The sequence below is a fragment of the Pholcus phalangioides genome, unplaced genomic scaffold (assembly GCF_987345545.1).
Source record: "Pholcus phalangioides strain wild (caught in Gottingen) unplaced genomic scaffold, Ppha-v1.0 ptg000015l_1, whole genome shotgun sequence".
Lineage (NCBI taxonomy): Eukaryota > Metazoa > Arthropoda > Arachnida > Araneae > Pholcidae > Pholcus > Pholcus phalangioides.
In genome coordinates this window covers 82539318-82558344 of record NW_028301608.1, presented here as the reverse complement: position 1 = coordinate 82558344, position 19027 = coordinate 82539318, and the positions used below count along the sequence as shown (strand labels likewise).

At 35.5% G+C, this 19027-nt stretch overlaps 1 protein-coding gene across 3 annotated transcripts in view; it reads left to right on the top strand.

The window, feature by feature from the left end:
• The window catches only part of LOC149076837 (tudor domain-containing 6-like), a 59147-nt gene extending 41074 nt beyond the window's left edge, over positions 1–18073 (top strand). For all 3 annotated transcript variants that reach the window (XM_089244545.1, XM_089244546.1, XM_089244547.1), the window contains 10 exons: positions 1371–1484; positions 1587–1746; positions 3598–3691; positions 6281–6466; positions 6877–9667; positions 10687–10843; positions 12974–13081; positions 14202–14369; positions 14944–15073; positions 17787–18073. In XM_089244545.1, coding sequence (XP_089100671.1) covers positions 1371–1484; positions 1587–1746; positions 3598–3691; positions 6281–6466; positions 6877–9667; positions 10687–10843; positions 12974–13081; positions 14202–14369; positions 14944–15073; positions 17787–17832 — 3954 coding nt within the window. In that variant the 3' untranslated portion in view covers positions 17833–18073. The remainder of the gene's footprint in view (positions 1–1370; positions 1485–1586; positions 1747–3597; positions 3692–6280; positions 6467–6876; positions 9668–10686; positions 10844–12973; positions 13082–14201; positions 14370–14943; positions 15074–17786) is intronic.
• Positions 18074–19027: the final 954 nt, after the last annotated feature.

Genomic DNA, 19027 nt, shown 5'->3' with positions numbered 1-19027 from the left:
ATTTTGGCACATTCTGCTTTGGGGGAGTAACATGGGTAGAGTAAACATTCAAACGTCATTTCCTGTGTTTTTTTCTTTTGCAAAGACAATGCACATTCATGATTCTGGCATGACTGAGCCAATCTATTGATTATTGTGCTAGTAGAATTTCATAAAATTGCATTGTAAGATATGTGGTAATTAGCTCAGCTGAATAAAGGCATTCTTTAGTTTTAGCATGTCCAATAAAAATTAATTTTTTATTTGGAAGTTTTCATTTTGGGGAATCTTATGACCCAGGGGTTGCAACACCACTGGTTTAGATAAAAAAAACCCATAAAATATAATTTTATGGTTTATTTATATGCTCTAGACCAGCAATTCGCAACTTTTTTTATTCGCTGAGCCTTTATGGTATATAATTTCTATGGCAGAGCCCATATGCCCATTTTTTTCACTTATTTATCAAAGTTACTGATTTATTTTTATTTTTTAAAAATATAATTTTTCTCAAATTTACTGGTTTTTTTTTCTTTGATCGGCTGCGGCTCCTCTCACAGAGCATCGGTTGAGAACCGCTGTTCTAGACTTTTTACGTTGGAAGATTTAAAAATGCCAATTATAATAAATATTTTGTTTTTATTATTGTGATAAATTAATGTTTAAAAATAAAACATTGTAATATGCAAATAAGAGTTTTTCCTCATGTTACATATCTATCGTGTTCAAAACATTATCCAGAAGCATTCATTTATGTTTTTGATAGTTTAAACCAGTTTTTGACGCTTGATATGTCAAAAACCTAACCCTGGTGTGGAGATGCTTTCAGCAATGTGGTCTTATAGTGAAGACAAATGTATAACAAAAAAAAAGCCTGTTCCTTCAGTTCTTGATTGGTTTCTTTAAGTTGACTGGATTATTTTTTTTTGAGTGTCTCTCATTGAAATGTGAATTTAAAAATATCTTAGTTTGTTATGTACATTAGATAATTTGATTCCAGTGCCTCGCAATGACCCAATAAAAACGATGCAGGTGTTTAGCTTAGAGGGAAAAAAATGGAATGATTGTGAACATTTGAGTGATCACACAAGAGTTGTCTTGTTTGACCAAACAAGGATGTATGGTCACCATACTTGCAAACAGTACTTTTTCAGATGTAGTTATTATTTGGTTATTTTTATCAGAAACCTAGGGTCCTGATGTGATCACATTAAGTGGTGTGTGGACTGTATATCAATATTCTCTGAAAACAGTGTTTTTCAAAGCATTTGAGATTACATGGATTACTAGCATATGCCATTAGACTATGATAGTGTAATTATATATTAAACATGTGAGAATTTTGTACTCAAAAAATATGATAGTAATCAGACTTTTTTTTTTTTTTACAGATTTTCCCAAACGAAACGTATGCTGTTCATTACATTGATTATGGGAATTCTGCTGTTGTCAAAAAATCTGATTTATTTCATTTGAACTTGAAACTTACTGAATACCCAGCAATGGTATTGTTTTTCTTTTTTCCTTCCAAAAGTTTTAAATCAGGTTTATATGTCTGAGGGTTGTGCCAGTGAACCAGATTCCTAATTTATTGGTCTTTTTGATAGGCCATCCAATGCAGTCTAGCGAATGTAAAACCTGTTGCTGGAACTAATGCTTGGAGGCAAGAAGATATAGAATTCTTCGCCCTTCTTGTTTTTGATAAGCCTCTGAAAGCTTATGTGGTTGATGGTATTCCTGGATCTTTGGAATTATTCGATAAAGAAGGTAAGTTTAATCTTTATAATTAATCTATATAATCTATAATTACATGTATAAACATTTTGAGAGAGAAAAGTGATTCAGCCTTTAAAGTTGATGTGTAAGTGTGATGCTGAATTGGAATGGTCATGCTAGATGTGTTTATAGGCTGAGGAAAAACCATGTCATAGCTGCCAAATCTACTGGATTTTCCGGGAGGCTCCAGAATTTCTACTTCATCTCCTGGATTCCCAAAAAATTCTTATCTCCCAAATTAAATCCTGTGATTGGAAAAAAAGACTGCTTTCGTTTTTAATCCCAAAATTGTAAATTATCATTGTATCAAGTGAAAGAAAATATTTCATTTTCAGGGAGAAAGACAAAATTTGCCAAACAGCCCACGCGTCAATTCAGCTTTGTAGCATCTGAAATTGGCAAGATGACTTGTGTTTGTTTTGGCGATATGTCCCGTTCCGAGGTGATGGTGATTTTTTTTCTTGGTGTGATTTGATATTAGTAATTCAACCTACTGGTTGGTAATGATTAGGAACTTGACATTGATCAGTGATGGCTTTACACCAGTGTTTCTCAATTGCTACTTGATGAATTCGAATCGTGAGGACCTAGGTTCAAATCCCACCATTGCCACAGTTGCTGTTGGTTTTCTGTGGTTACCAACTTTACGAATGTGAGCTGATGTTCTCGTTAAAAAGTTTTGCCACAGAGAGCTACAGCGGTACAATTATTCAATCATTGCACTTCGCTTATTTAGAAAAATTGATGGCAGCACTGCTCAAGCATTGCATGGAAACAAACTTTACACATTAGATTCACAATACTTACACATTCCAACATGTACCGATTCGTTACCTATTATGCAGAGAAATGTGGACAAGGTGCATGTGTGGTTTAGTAGTAGTGTTTCTCAACCATCAGGCCCCTGACATCAGTCAAACCAGGCTGTGAGTAATTTGCTGTTTCATTTCTTCTCCATTAGTTGTGTGGACTTCTGTCGCAAAAAAGAAAATCAACTGGGCTGCTGGCTCACAAAGATTGTGAACTACTGGCATACGCAATGTTACAGTTTTGCAAAGGGAAAATCACTATAATTTTAATTTTATTGATGAAAAATCCCTGCATTCTTTTCCAAAAAAATCCCTTTTATATTAATTTTTTAGAATTTAGATCTGCTTAAATACCCTGCCCTAATTTTAATTCTTTGAAGTTGGCAGCTATACTTCATCATTCATTCTATTTTAGTTTCTTAGAATCCTTTGTGAAATGGAAATGACAATTTTTTCATTGGAAATGGATGAGCATTGACCAGACATTTGATTACCTTCAATATACTGCATATACTTGTGTATAAACCTATTTTTTTGTTCTAAAACTGTATAAATGTAGGCTTGTATAGAAGTATATATGGTAGGTTCATTATGTCTAGCCATTATACCCAGCTGATTAGTGAAGGCAGGGGTTCTCAAACTGTGCACCGCCAACCTATGTTGGGGGTGTTTAGGAGCGATGGCCAAAAAAGGCTCTTCAAAGAGATTCTTTGTGAAAATGCTCTGGGAGCTGCTGGTAAACGTTGATTAGGGTCGGGCACTGCAGGTGGAAAAGGTTTGGGAACTCCTGGGGGGGGGGGGGTTGTTAAAGGGTTGATTGTGCAAAAATCCTAGTGGGAAAAGTTTTTTCTTTTGAACATATCTATAAAACTATCTGTAGCATCAAACATTAATTATCAAGTTCTACATATTAAATTAATTCTAATTCAAGATGCTGCATTATTGTGATTTAAATCATGTGTATTGTTGTCAAATAGGTTGCACCTATTTTTTTTATAAATACAAATATCCCTAAATTTAAAATATTTTCCAGGCACGAGTATTGCATCTATGCTTGTAAACTCTATGGAAGAACTACCAATCAGTTGTATTGAACAGCACTCTAAGCAAATTGAGAAACAAGACAGGTAGTAGGAATTTAGTTTTTTTTTCAATTAGTAGTATTTAATTAGGTATTGAGCCTTATGATTAAAACCTTAAAGTTTATAAAGTGCGAAATATAATCCAAACTGTAATTTAATTTCAACTGTCGTATGTTGACGTCTTAATCAGAATAACTACTGTATTCCCCAGCATTACCTGGCATGCCACCACCACCAAACCAGAACATGACTTACTCTGTCCCCAAAGGGGATATAAGCGGTTAAGAGACATGCCATCAAACTTGATACCAGATTTTTAAACATTGGTGTCTGGTCTGCATGCTGGGAAAAACGAGGTTTAATGAGGATCACAGTATGTGTTCAACCAACTCAATGGATTGTCCATATTTTCGACGGATGGCTGCAATAAACTACAGAACTAAGGGAGATAGTTTCAATACTACAGAAATCTGTTTTAACAAAACAGGTCTTTGCATTTCTTGCAGTGTTTTACTTATTTCTATCATTTTTTAAATTACACCAATCTTTACCATAACAATGAATTTGTCAGTGAGGAGGGGTCAACCCAGCTTAATTTTCATAGTGCATGGTCGAACTCACAGAACTTGTGTTGGAATGAATGTTTTGTCGTAGGTACTGTAAGAGCTCTGATAGAAAGAAAACATAGTGGAGTCTTGGATTGCTATACGTCCGTATATACCACCCACAAGGGCGTAATATAGGTTGGTAATGCATTGAATATTTACAAATTATTAATAGACACTGTGACCTCAGAAAGTTGCATCGGCAGGGGGAATCGTGTGGCCTGAGCCCTCTAGGTTCCACAGCCAGTGAGGTGCAGTATTTAATGAACTTCCAGTTAAAAATTAAAAATAATAGTTTTTAGTGGTTTTTTTTATTGTAATATGATTGTTGTCCTGGGGGGTAACCCCCAATAAAAAAGCTGAACATTTATTGTTACTGACAAGCTTCATACCAGTGGTGTAAGAATGCATGATTTGAATTTGTTGGCATGCTGGTCTCCTTCGCTGTTTCCTTGTATACCGGCTGATGCAGGGGAATATGGTGTGCACATTATTAAAAGACAAAATCACTTGTATGAAAAGAATGTGAAATTATTAAAAGTACAGAGAACTTGATTGTGATCTTATACCTTTAAGTTTTATATCTAATTTAATGTTAAAATTTCTTGTTTAATTTGAAGTTTTTTTTTCAAATATTTTGGATGATTTAAAGTTTGAGTGGGGGGAAGGAAAATAAGCATAGTATGAGGAAATGTTGACAATTGGAGGGAAAATCCAAAAGCTGCCAGATGTTGCTTCTCTGGTCCAATTTGTTCCACCTTCATTCAGACCTATTGGCTGCTGACTAATTTTTTAAACAGTAAATCTTCAAAAGTATTTTAATTTAGGTCTACAGTGGGTGATATTTTTTTCAACCTTTAACAAAAATTCTGGTTAGAACAGCCACACTAGCATTCTGTCCACTTAGCAATGTTCAAGGAATCGTCGGGCCAGTCCTAAAGTTAATCACGGTTTTATGACTTGTAATAAAAAATTAACACTTTAGAAAACCAGTACCCTTCGAATGTTGAAATGTATATCAGAATGATTTGCTTTTCTCATTAGATACACATTTAGCAATTCAGTTCGAAAAAAGTTGACAGTTTTGATGATCAGAAACAGGCAAAACTCCATGATCTGAATTCATAAAAAGAATATCCATGCTGAATTAGTCCACCAAAAAAGGTTTAGATCACTAGTGAGCAATTTATTTCAGGGATGACTGTCCATGTATAAATGATTGAAAATGTTAATCTGTAAATTTTAGAGTTTTTTTGTAAATTTTATGTCCATTTCAACATTGTTCAGCCAGAATGCATCAAAATTGTGTACCACGTGATATAAATTTTATTTTACAACATCTGGAAAGTGATTTCATGAGAACTGTTTCTTTCAACAAATTCTTATAAAAAATAGATGTGTTTAGTACTATACAAACGATTAACAAAATTTCTGAAAGAGTTTCGTGATTGATGATCAGTAACTTTCTGCAAATCAGGCTTTGAGCATGGTCAAGAAATTCCACAATGATGCAGATTCCAGCACTGTGGAATAATGTAGAAACTAAGATCAATTATTAATCCTAGTATGGAAATATCAATGATTAAGTTGTATTTTGTAGTTTTATGGATCCAGTATAGATTAGTCTGATAATTCAAGTTTTTTTTTTTTGCTGTCATGAGCTCCAAATAAACCATGTTCGACTGCAGTAAAAAGTATGAACATGATGACAGTGCAAGACTTTAAATTCATTGTACAAACCATGTTATGATAAAAAATAATAAAGAAGCAAAGCATGCTACACCTGAATATAGCAACAAAGACATAAATCAGGTCACAACATGATGTATGCTGATGCAACGATTTTCATATAAACTGGTTCACATAACAATATAGAGTAATAGAATAATCACAGAGAAGCATCTTTTTAATGAAGAAATCCTATGAATGTCACTGCAAAAAGTATGTAAATAACATTTTCTTAGTAATAATATTAGCATCAATTCTTTTTCTCCCTTTTGAATTTTAAATTTGATCTTTTGTTTTTCAGCGTGTTCAGTGACATACCTCTCGCATATGACCTTTTGCAGGAAGGTGCAGCTATCACATTAGAATTTATCAATAATGAAAGTTCTGCTCAACGACTTTGGGCATGGATAATCATAGACAATTTGGTGCAAGAATACGCAAAAATGGAATCTACTCTTCAGGGAGTTCAGACTGAGGTTACCATGAAGTAAATAATACTATGTTTTCCGTACTCTTGTTGGAAGGGAATGGATATTTCATAATAGTAAACATGTATTTTTTTTTTAAATCTAGGGTATTTTAGCAGTTGGAAATATAGTTACTGGCTATCTAATATCTAGGATTTTCTAGACTAAAGCTAAATTTGAAGCAGAATGAATCGGAAATGAATTGAATAATTTGCAAAAAAAAAAAAAAAATTGTAAAAACGATAGCTTGAAAATTATGTCAAATTACTATTATCAATGTTTTTTTTTTGCCATTGTTTCAGGTTATAGTGACAGTTTATCATAAACATTTTAATTATTTTTGATTCTTGTTACTGGTCATTCTTGCAGTTCTTTTACTCTAAAATGTCTTCAGTGGGATGTGTTCTAAAAATATTTCCATTGTTTATAGAACTGAAGAAGGAGACCTGGCAGTGGCGTTTTCTGTGCTGTATAGTGAGTGGTTCAGGTGTTATGTCATCAAAAGAAACAAGAATAGTTTCAGAGTTCGATATATAGACTATGGAGGTGAAGAAGAGGTCACCAAGCTGTGTTCCCTTTCTAAAGAACAGAAAAAGTGTTGTTCGCCTATCATTTGTTTTTCATCAAAGTCTATTTCAGCTGATGTTATAGCCAAGTTAGATAAGAGGTGTTTTGAAGCCAGTGTAAAATTATTAAAGTATAATTTTGTAGTGCTTTCAATTTCGATTGAAGGAAAAGAATTTAACCTTGAAGGTAGGCCGTGGTATTCAGACATCTCTAAAGCTGAAGAACGATCATCAGAAGCTGCAGAGCTTCTTGAAAATAAATCAATCAAATTGCCCACAAACAAACCAACTACTCCAACCAAAAATTTGAAAGATATAAGTTTCAAGAAGCAAGACATTTCTCGAAAGTGCCTCATGGAACGAAATCTTGTACTGAAAGGCAGAACCAAGGTGCTTGTTACATGGTGTGTATCAAGTGAAGAAATATATGTTCGACGTTCTTCAGATAGTGACGAGTTTATGAAACTGCAATTGGAAATTAATAAATGGTGTGAATCAGATTCAAAGAAAAGCTCATTGCTCTCTTTAGGTGATGTGGTATTTGCAAAATTATCTAAAGATAACTCATGGTATCGTTGTCAGATTCTAGAAGTTTTGCCAGAAAATACTTTCAATGTGTTTTTCTTGGACTGCGGCAACAAGGGCAGGGTGGAATTTCATGACATTCGGCCTATGGATGAAAGATTTTCATGTCCAAGATTCACAATTTGTGTGACATTGTGTGATATTCCAATTACCCTGTCAAATAATGATCTGAAGAGCCTTCTAAATAAAGAATTGGAGTTGGAAGTGGTGCATTCAAAGTTTGTTCCAAAGCAAGTTGTCCTTTACGAAAATGGAAGGCCAGTGTTTTCATCTAGGACCAGCAGTGCAGATGTCAAGCCTATGGATATTTTTAAGGAAGTCAATATGTCAGTATTGTCTAAAGATGTTGAAGCCTTAGCGTCAAAAAAGAATGAACTGAAAAATATGGATTATAAAAGTTTTGAGGAAGCTGAAGTGAAAATAGTGCACATGGATGACTCAAAAAATTTTTACGTTCAACTAGAATCTCATCGGATTGAGATTATTAAATTACAAAAGGACATTTTTTCATATTTTCGCAACAAAACACGTCCCAATTCTTATTGTCCATCAGTTGATGATCTTGTTGGTATTTACTCAAGAGGCACTTGGTATAGAGGATATGTGACTGAAATAAAACCAACAAAATGTTGTGTAAAGCTTTTTGACTTTGGCTACCTGGATGAGATTGATGAAGTTAATGTTCATCCTCTCCCCACACAATTCCTTCAGCCTGCATATAGCATTTCCATCACAATGGACCAAGTGCCTCACAGTGAGTTGGTCAAAGAGGTTGCTGATGCTTTGTTAGGGAGAAAAATTGAATTGAAATTTACAGATACGGTTTGTGAACCTCTTAAAGCAAGAATATATATTGATGGAATTTGTCTTAATGATCAAGTTCATGCTCCTGCTGTAAATTCCAGTTCAAACCATGTGAAAGAGCCTAAGATATCGAAGCTGCAGCCCGAGCCAATATATGCACAATCACTTGAGCAGATCAATCTTTCAGTTGGTTCAGTTGAGCAGATAACTTTTGTTTACAACGATGGAGAAATTTTTCACATGCAAAAAATATGCCATTTAGATCATGTGCACTCACTTAGCACACGTTTGGAAGAACTTTGTAAAAAAGCAGATCCTATGAAACGCCATTTGGTTAATGAAGAAATAGTTTCTACAAAGAGTGCCGAAGATGGCAAGTGGTATAGGGCAATGGTAAAAGAAATTTGTGATTCAAAAGATCTGGTCAAAGTTCTTTTTGTTGACTATGGAAACTGTGAAACTGTAAACAAAGTAAACATTTATCCTCTACCTCCATCTTGCATGTCTGATCCCAAGTACTCGATTCCTGTTTCAATCAGGAATAAGTCATCACAAAAGCCGAGACTGTATATTAAATGTGATGTAACAATTGATAAAATCGAGAAACAATTCACCACTGTCTTCTTACATCCACAACCATCAGATTCCTTAAATTCACAGGATGTTCAATCGAAATCAGATATCCTCAGTAATCATTTAAAAACTGACGACCTTATTGAAAATTCCAAGATCGATGCCATGTTTGTGCATACAGAAGGGGGCACCCATTACTTACAGAGACTTGACCAATTGGAATCAATAAATTTACTCCAAGCACTTCTCCAGAAACACTGCAGTAAAGAAGTGTTAGCAAATTTATCATGTGGTGGAATTGTATGTGCTAAGAGTGCTGATGACTCGCTGTATTACAGGGCAACAATTGAAAAAATTGAAGATGCTGAAAAAGTCACCGTTCGATATATTGACTATGGCAATGCTGAAACTATCAGAAAAGTTGATGTACATAGTCTTCCAACAGAAGCAAAGACTTTTCCTGTGTTTTGTTATCCTTCTGTTGTTTTGAATGAACAAAATGCACCCGTTCCATCTGTGCCTCTTGGCACACTTTGCTCTGTTTTGGTTTGGAAGGCGGGCAGTAAGCTGTCAGTTAAGATATGTGATCCAGAAAAGAAAACTGAAACCAAAAAGGTGAATTCAAATTTGAACGAGGCGAACAATAGTGAATGCCAGGCTAAATTAAATGGCCATGAAAAATCCACACAAAATGTAAGCATCCTCCATGTTTTTTAACATCTTTTTTTTTTTACTCAGAATTAAAATGAATATACTAGGTCTTATGATACTTCATAAAATTTCGGAAATTCAGGCAAAATGCCATAAATGTCCTTTTTTGCCTATTTTCAAAACTCTTTTGAAATTTTTGCACCATAAATGCCTATTTTAACATAGTTTCAAGTTTATTAGTGAATTTCAGAGGCCATAATTTATAAAACTTGGATATTTTGGGCATTGAAAACTTCAAAAGAATTGCTATTTTTAAAATTTTGCAACTCTCAGTATTAATTTTAATTATCAAAGTTTCCCTTCCAGCCCATTTAGACACAAATAAGTGATCTGAGAGATTGGTGTTGCCATGCGTTAACTTTGCTTTGGCCAGATGGTGTTATTCGTGAATGATTTTGTTTCAGATGAACGCAGCTTGTGCTAGAAAAGCAGAAGAAAACTGCAAGTTTTTGTTCCTCTTCACACGCTTTACATAATGTCTTGCTCAGGTATTGGACTGTGTTGTATGTATATAGCTAACCGATGGCTGTTCCAAGAGGTCCTGAATTGACGTCATGGCTCACACAAGGTGGAGTAGGAGCAGACAGGGTCCATGTTTTGATTTTATTTTTTGTACTATAAATCACTGCAAACAACCATGGCTATTTATTAAACATACATACAGTATTTAATATTCGATTAAATTGACCAGTGGCCCTCGGGTATTTGGCACATGTGACCACACAGGACCCCCAGCACTTGAAGGGGCCCTGTGTGGATCCTTCCCCCCCACAAGGATTATGTGTGTTATCGTTAAAGTCAAGGCTGAACTTCCCGAGGTGGAAAAAATATTAACAGTGAGAGAAAACAACCCCCCCCCACTCCCGTTTGTTAGTAATGGGTCTGAAAGCATTAATCATAAAACTCGTCTCAAACCACAGAAACAGAATATTTCTATGTATAAAAGGTTTGAAAATTATATTGAAAAAAAATCTTCATACAGAAATTTTCCTGTTTTTCAGGTTAACTCTTCAAGAAAGGTATGCACAACACCAGAAGATGAAATCTGCCGCTTGTCTGATCTTCTATATGTAGATGTTCAAACAGGAAAAAACAATATAATTATATATAATGCCACATCCATCGAAGAAATATTTTGGGCGCCTTTCAATGAGGATAGTATGTTGTAATAATTATTTTCTTGATGTTGATGAATTTGATTGTAATCCATTTTTCATCATATTCAAATACAGTAGATGCTACTTATTAAAGTCATAGATAAGGTTACCATTCAGGTATTGTTAACACTTTGGCTAAGTATAGAATGACATAACATGGGAAAAAAAATTTGTTTATAGTTATCAGGACTTAGATTTATGTTATCAACTTTTTTCATGGAAAGCTTTCTTTTTTGCACATTTTGAATCTCTGGTTGAACCAGAGTCATTTCGTCCTGCAACTTATCAATATCAATCTGTCAGACTATGCAGGAGGGTCAAAAGGTTCCTGTATTGATAAAAATATTCGTACTAGAATTCACAATGTCCTAATTGGGTCATAATAGACGCTATGATCTATGTACATATAGTATAATACTTTTCCAATAGTTGAAGCATGTATAAAAAAATCCCTTCAGTTCATGGTCATTTTTTTTCAACTGACCACATTCGCAATTCCTTTGCTGGATGACTTTCATAAAGGAATCTGTGGAAAACCTAAAGGGTTTTGAACTTTGTTTTTTTCCATATGACCTGTTTGACCTAACGGGACATGTTCATATATGCTTCAGCAAAAGCCATTATTAAAATTTATATAATTCTTGGATAATTCTTTTCTAAATGACATTAAATTGATGTACGTAATTGATATCAAAATTACACATTCTTTTGTGTAATAATGGGTTGAACAATTGATTGAACAATAGCAGCCATAACACATGAGGGTCAAGTGACAACTTGATGACAATGTTGTTATCACAGTCGACACTCATTGTGAAACGATACCCGTGATTGGCCCTCTCAGAGATGGCTGTTGTCTCCAAGCATCACTTTGCACCTAATGATGTTGTCGACATTGGAGAATTTCGATTGTGTGTTTTTCTATTTGTTATGAAATATCCGGATAGGCTTGAATCAAACTTTGTATTGATGAAAAATTAAATTTCGGAAACTAAATGTTTTTATGTATCATCTCAGACAAGGTACTCAAACGTGGTGCGTCTCATTGACAGCAATGACCCACCTTCAGAGTATAGTCTTCTCTCCATAACAGTAGTGATAAGCTGCCAGTTTTATCGAATCGCTGTTCTTTCTATTTAAGCTTAGTTTTAATTATTAGCTTTCGAGTGGTGCCATGGTAAGATGCCTGTCTTCTGCCATGAAGGTTACCGCCGAGGCCCATGGGCTCAAATCTGCGGGAAGAACATCAAAAACACGTTCTTTACCTACTGAGCCTGGGTCAACCACCAATAGATGGTGCCTTTATTTCCCACTCAACTCCACTTGTTAGAAATTGAAGTGTGGCGATATGACCTGTTACCATTCTGAATTTTTTTAATGCAGCTGGTTCACCCATTGGCATAAAACAACTTAACCAGTGTCAACATTGCAGTCTTTCAGAGGTGTGCAATTATTTAACAAAGCAATAATTCAATTCTCTCACACTGAGAAAGTTCTCCATGAGCTAATCGTTGTTTCCCATTGCCTTTTTAAAAGTACAGAGTTTGATACAGTAGACACTTATTTTATGAACCAATTTTTCCACAGCCCTAGACATTCATAATAAACAAGCGTCACATGTAGTAGTGTAAATGGTTTTCTTACTCTAAATTATGCAGGATTTTCCCACATGGTGGTGGGCACGACAAACATTTGAAGCTTTTATATTCACAAGTAAAAACATACCTGCTGCTTATATAGGTGGTTTTTCCTAGTGTATTTTGTTATTGTGGCGCCATGTATCAATGAGAATTTTAACTTTTTTAATGCCAAAAAATCATTCTACGAAATATCTAAGGAGATAACCCGCACCCTGTTACTTCAACAACTTTTCTCCAACTTTCGTTGAGAAGTGAAAATACTCCTGCCAATTTTAGGTAATTTTTTTTAGTAGTTATTTCTCGCTGATAAAAATAAAAAATACCCCTCTTTCTCCAACTGTATCCATCTATGGACTAAGTTTATGAATCATTCATGTTTGCAAATTTCCCTTCCGAATCAAAAAAGACAGCTATCCATTAGCATACATCAACTCTGGTTTGCAATGGCATGTATGTCACATAATGTATTTGAAATTTATTTTTCATTTCAGACCTTGTGAAGAACGTTTCGTTGTTGCATGAGCTGACAGAATACTACAGTGATGTTAGTATTTTACCTTATGAGCCAAGAGAAGGACAAATAGTTGTTGCAAAATATGGTAAGCATGTTTGTTGAATCTGTAGTCAATAGAATAATGATAGAACTTCTCGTAGTCAGCCCAAAAGATTAGCGTTGGTATACAGGGTGTCTACCACCATGGAAAATCACTAAATGATAAAAAAAAAAGGCCATGGTAGTCAAGAAAAAGTTAGGAAATTAAAGAGAGGTGGTCTTGGATTTTTTTAAAAAATCTATTTTCAGATTTTCCCCTGTAAATTCCCATGCTCTAATTTGTCCCCAAAAATCATGCTCCCATCAAACTTTCTGCGTGAAAGCATGATAGTTTCTTGTGATCATGCTCTGGATTTCATCATCCACAGGTTTCAAACAGAGAAATAACCCTACCCAAATGTGTGAGGGGATCTTTTGACACATACCAATCATCAAACAAATGGCAGAAACAATGAAACAGGATTTTTGACACACAAGCCTAATGTAAAATTTTTTAGACTAATCAACACATGGACAATTCTTGAAAATGAGCTCTGATAATATAGTATGAATCATAGTCAATTTAAGTGGGATGTGGCAACAGCTTCTATAGCAGAAAGCTTCTGTGCAAAGCTCGTGACGTCTCTGAAGTCCTCCATTTCACCTATACTCATTGTACATACTGGAAAAAAAGGTAAAGATTTCGCATACATCGGACTGCTATATCCAATAGCTACAGGTGAAATTTCTGTGACATCAAAGCTTCGTGCGGAAGCTTTGTTATAAAAGGTGTTAGGTATGGTCATTATGTGTCGAGTTGGAGAGGTTTTTTTTCCATTGAATTCAGTATTTTGCCAACCATGGGAATAATTGATGTTGAGTTACCAGGGTAGTCAAAAGTTATCAAGATTACATCATAATTGTTAGAAAAAGCTTGATAACTGTTTTGAATTCTAAAATTATTTTGAATGGGGGAAATGTAGTTTGATTAGTTCGTATTTGAATGTCATATGATATATATATACATAAATGTTCATTGTTAATTTTTTGAACAATTTAAAAAAAAAAATTAATGGGGAAAAGAGGCTACATTTTAAAGGTTTTTTTATGTAAGCGCCACAACACATAGACCAATAAATGTGATATAATCATTGTTTTGAAAGTAATAAATACTTATTTTTATTTAGATGATAACCAATGGTATCGTGCTGTTGCTTTGAACAAAACTCCAGATGGATTTAAAGTGGTGTTTTTGGATTATGGCGGTTCTCTGGTTGTATCGAAAGAATCCATTAAAAAGATTAAAAAAGAATTCCTGCAATTGCCATTACAAGCTCACTATGGTGAACTGACGGGTATGTTGATTGGATGTCTCTCTCGATTGTGTAGTGCAGTATTTTATAAAGTGTCAGTATTTGTTATAATACAGGCAAAGTCCTGGACACAGTTTCAAAATTGATTTTATTGATGATTGACGTGTGTATTTCCAATGAGAATTTTTATATTGAAAAGTAATATGAGGTTTTTAACAGGAGTTTTCGATGTGACAGATCAAAAACTGCCATGTGTCAAAAACGTGCCAGGTGTTACTAGTTTAGCACCCGAGTGGTGTGGTGAGATACTCATTTACCACCGTACTGTCATAGTTCCGGGTTCAAACCAGAGGGAGGACGTAGATAACATATTTTTCCTAACGAACTTGAGGCGACCACTGATAGACAGGACTTTCATTTCCAATTCATCTGATTAATGGCAGTAAATTGTAGTTTATAGCGATATGGCCAGATTTAGTGTTTGGCCAAGAAGTAGATGTTACTAGTTTGTAAAAAGGTGTCGCTTGTGAAATCGAGCATCATCTGTACCATGTGATCACTGTAATGTGTTTTTGTCGACATATTATGAGTGTTATTGTCATGTATCATAAAACAGGTTTTGAATTCAATGATGCGGACAAGTGCGCAATCAATCATGAAGTATCGAATCTTATGGTATATGGTTGGGAGGACGAAGTGGTTATTTCAACAGGTGATGATGGTGAATGGCTGATTTATAGTCCTGAGTGAGTATCAACTATCACAATTCATAATTTCATTTTTTCCCATAAGTTTTATGTTACATGTGAATGATGCCTAAAACAGCCTGGCAAATCACAAGTGACAAAAAAAATTGCATTGGTGACTGCTATAAACCAATGAGTATTAAACAGACGTGCATATTTTGATTTCTTTGTTTCAAATTACTATGCACAGACCTGCCAACTCTCCGGATTTGTTAAAATTTCTCTGGATTTTGGCAGCAAATTAGATTTCGCGCGAGCTTTCACGTTGTCGTGATGCGTCAATGACTGCCGTCATCATTAGAAAAAACGCCTATAGATGACAGTCGTGGTCATTTCCATTGAGCAACCAGGAAAAAGTTTTGGTGACTACATTTAAGCAACTTGCAAAGACGTGACTTTGTTTACGTAGCATTTATCAGGGGTAAGCACTTGGTTACCGAAATTCCTGTATAATCATTATTGTATTCCATTAACAGCCGTGTGGTAAACACAAGATTTTTCATCAGCAGCTTTGTATTTTGAAGTTTTTTAATTGTTTCCTCTGATTAAATGTCTTCAGAAAGAAAATGTAAAACTTTAAACTATATAAAGCTTTTAAGAGTTCATGTACCCAAGATTATCAATCAGTGATAGAATCCATGAAAAAAAAACACATTTTATGAAGAGTATAGATATGATTTCTCTATTCTGCGTGAAAGACTGACATGGAATTATATTCTGCTCAGGGGCAATGCTGAACCTGCCTTGGGGGGGGGGGAAGAGAGAATGGAACTTTTTCTTCATTTATTTAAAAAGCATTTTTGTGAATTTTTTTGATTGAGTCTAGAGTGCCAGGGGGGTGCCCCCCCCCTCGGGAGAATCTCCGGATTCCAAAAGTTGGCATGCCTGTATACATTTGAAATTTCATATTTAATTTGCTAATAGTTAAACTTCAATACAAAACGTTCTCCTGAGTAATAATAGAATCAACATTTTAAGTTTGTCATATTACATTTTTTCTAATTATTAGTTGGCTTGAAGAAGGGGGCACGGACTTCCTGAGCACTCTCTATGTGTGCCTGTGATGAGGGGTGTTGGTTCCTCACGGATGTGGAGAAATGCAAAATGTGTCACATCTCTGCTGCTTAGAGAAAAACAATACCAAACAATATGTATTGTAATTCACCCCTCGCATCTATACAGTTCAGTTATTGCTTACATTTGATTCTCAGTCTCCTTTATTCGTTATAGTGTCTTGTCTGCATCTCTGAGGTTTCTCTTTTGTGTGCAATTCTGTTGCAGTCGAAATGAAGGTATAAAGCATCACTCGTTCAAAGAAATGAAATTGTTAAAAAGTTTGAGAAATGTGGGAAGGTGGTTGACCTTGCCAAGGAATACCCCTCTCCATGAAACTGTTTTTTTTATTCCAATGGTTGCACATATCAGGTGCAAGTGCTTTTTTTTTATTATGAAAGAAAAATGCTCAGATTTGTTAAGCAAACTCATCTCTGTAAATTTATAGAGTACCAGGGAAGGACCCCCACCACCTTTTGGCAACCCCCACATCATATCTTGTTTATTTCGTTCCACTTTGTCAGAGTGCTGACAAAGTAAAGAGTGACATGTGAAAGCGCCAGCTTATGACAAATCTTACCATATTAAAGCACCAATAAGACCAAGGACCCCCCCCCCCCCCCACTTCCCTTATGAGGGCCACAAAAAAATTTTCACTTGTATTCATTTTACCAATGATTAAGATGCCAATAGTAGGGAGCCAATACCCAAATTTTTGGTGGGAATCCATACAAGAATTTATAGCAGGCTGCAGGAAACTTTTTTCTGCTAAAGCAAGAGAGGCACAGTAGCCCAGGTCAATAAGATACTCGCCTAAAGTAACAAGATGTTTACTGGTGTCGCGAATTTGATACCCAGTTCGTCATGGTCAGAAAACTTTCCTGACACGGGTACAACAGAAACGGCTATGTGACCACAGAAAAAATTGCTACCACAGGGAGTCCCCATCGAGGGGTAAGTGCACCAACCCCTCTGAGTAAAAAAAAACAAGCCTGTCATTCGGAATTGGCAATGAAATGTAGGTGCCTGTCTAATTAGCCCTCGTGTGCAGAAAATGGCCATGGGGAAAAAATGATCAATGAGCGAAAGCAAGAAAAAACCAGAGATCCATGAAAGACCTGCCAAGATGCTTGATGCAATCTGTCAACTTCTCCACGGGGCGTTCAAGCTGGAGCTCTGCCCCCCCCCCCCCCAATTCTCTTGTGAGAGCCACCACCTCCACGAGGTATCTGTCAAATGCCTCGTCCTGGGTATCTGGACTCTGTGAATTAAGAGTGTTGGTGATATGCACTTACACATAACTTGGTCCTGATGTATCACATCAGTTTCTGATATATTCAGAAGTTAAATGAAATTTAACCCAAAATCATAAATTCAGTCACAGATTTCCATTGCATAGAAACGGGCACGTTTTGAGTTTGTGATTTTATATAATAAAGTAGATACAATATTCTAAATCCATTCATTCAGTTTATTTTTGGCTTTATATAACATTTTGTTAATATAAATCTGGCTTACAGTACTGTGAATGCATTGTTTTTTTTTCGAAGACGTTCCAATAATCCTGTGCACTCCTGGTCTGATATGTGCCGGATTACTGAGCGTGAGTTTCTCACGCTTAAGTACCAAAAACCTAATCAATGTGCTTTTCTTTTTCCAGGGTGACTGAACATCTAATCAAAAAAGGCTTGGCGAGAAGACTCTAATCATGGACATTTTCTGGATTACTGAACGCGTGTTATTTATCATTAGATGTCACATAATCATTATCCAAGATGTCCTTGTTTACATGTTTTAGAAGAACAATTTTTTGAATCAATTGTAATTATTTTTGGCATCGGCCAACATATGACGTTCCAAAAAAATTTTTTTTGGAGTTTTGTTTTGAGATAATTTATTCAAATTTACCGATGCTGGTGCAGAATAAATGTGTGTTTACTTTTTTAATGCAGGTGTCACACGAGTATTACTTCACATACAGCAAGTGTGCTCAACCTTTAAGGAGAGTGCAGGCCACTTTGGTTTGAGAACATGCCGCAGGCCTCAAAGAAGAATATGTCGAAACCTGTGACGTACGTCACAGAACAATCTGGAAGAATGTGTAGAAAACACTTGTGAGAATTTTTACTGCAGAACATTTCTCTCTCTCTCCAGTCACCCGAGGGTTCGTTGCAGAACAATGTGAAACATTCCTCTTTGGGGGGGGGGGGGTCGTGGGTCACTTAAGTAACCTAGGAATGTGCCACTGGCCACTTCATGTCACGTGAACCACTTGAGTGATCCGAAACTGTGTCGCAGGTAACTTGAGTGATCTGGAACTTGCCACACTTCACTTGACTGATTTGTAAATATAACTTTATCCTTGGCAAGGTCAACCACCTTCCCACATTTCTCAAACTTTTTAACAATTTCATTTCTTTGAACGAGTGATGCTTTATACCTTAATAAATATGTCGTGTGTGGATCTCGAGTAATCTGTACAGGTGCAATGGGCCACTTAAGTTATATATAGATAAGCCATGGGGCAGCTTCAGTTATCTGGAATTGTGCCGCTTATCACTCATAATCTGTAAAAATGTCACGGCTCCCTGTAAATGTTGTTTTGTTTATTTTTACAAAATTAAGTTTGAAGTCACATCAGATGACTCCAAGAGCCATATTTGGCATGCAGGCCATAAGTTGACTATACATGACAAGGATTTTTCACACACTTCGAGGGAATGAATAATTAATGACAGATGCAGTCATTTTGACATGCTATTACACCTAAATAGTTAACCTCATGTTATATTGAAATTTTGACTTTTTCCCCATCTTGTTGAGGCATTTGAACTCCCTTGGATATAAAGTTTTCAAGCTTCTTAGATAAACGAAATGAACTTCTATACCTAGAGCGATGGT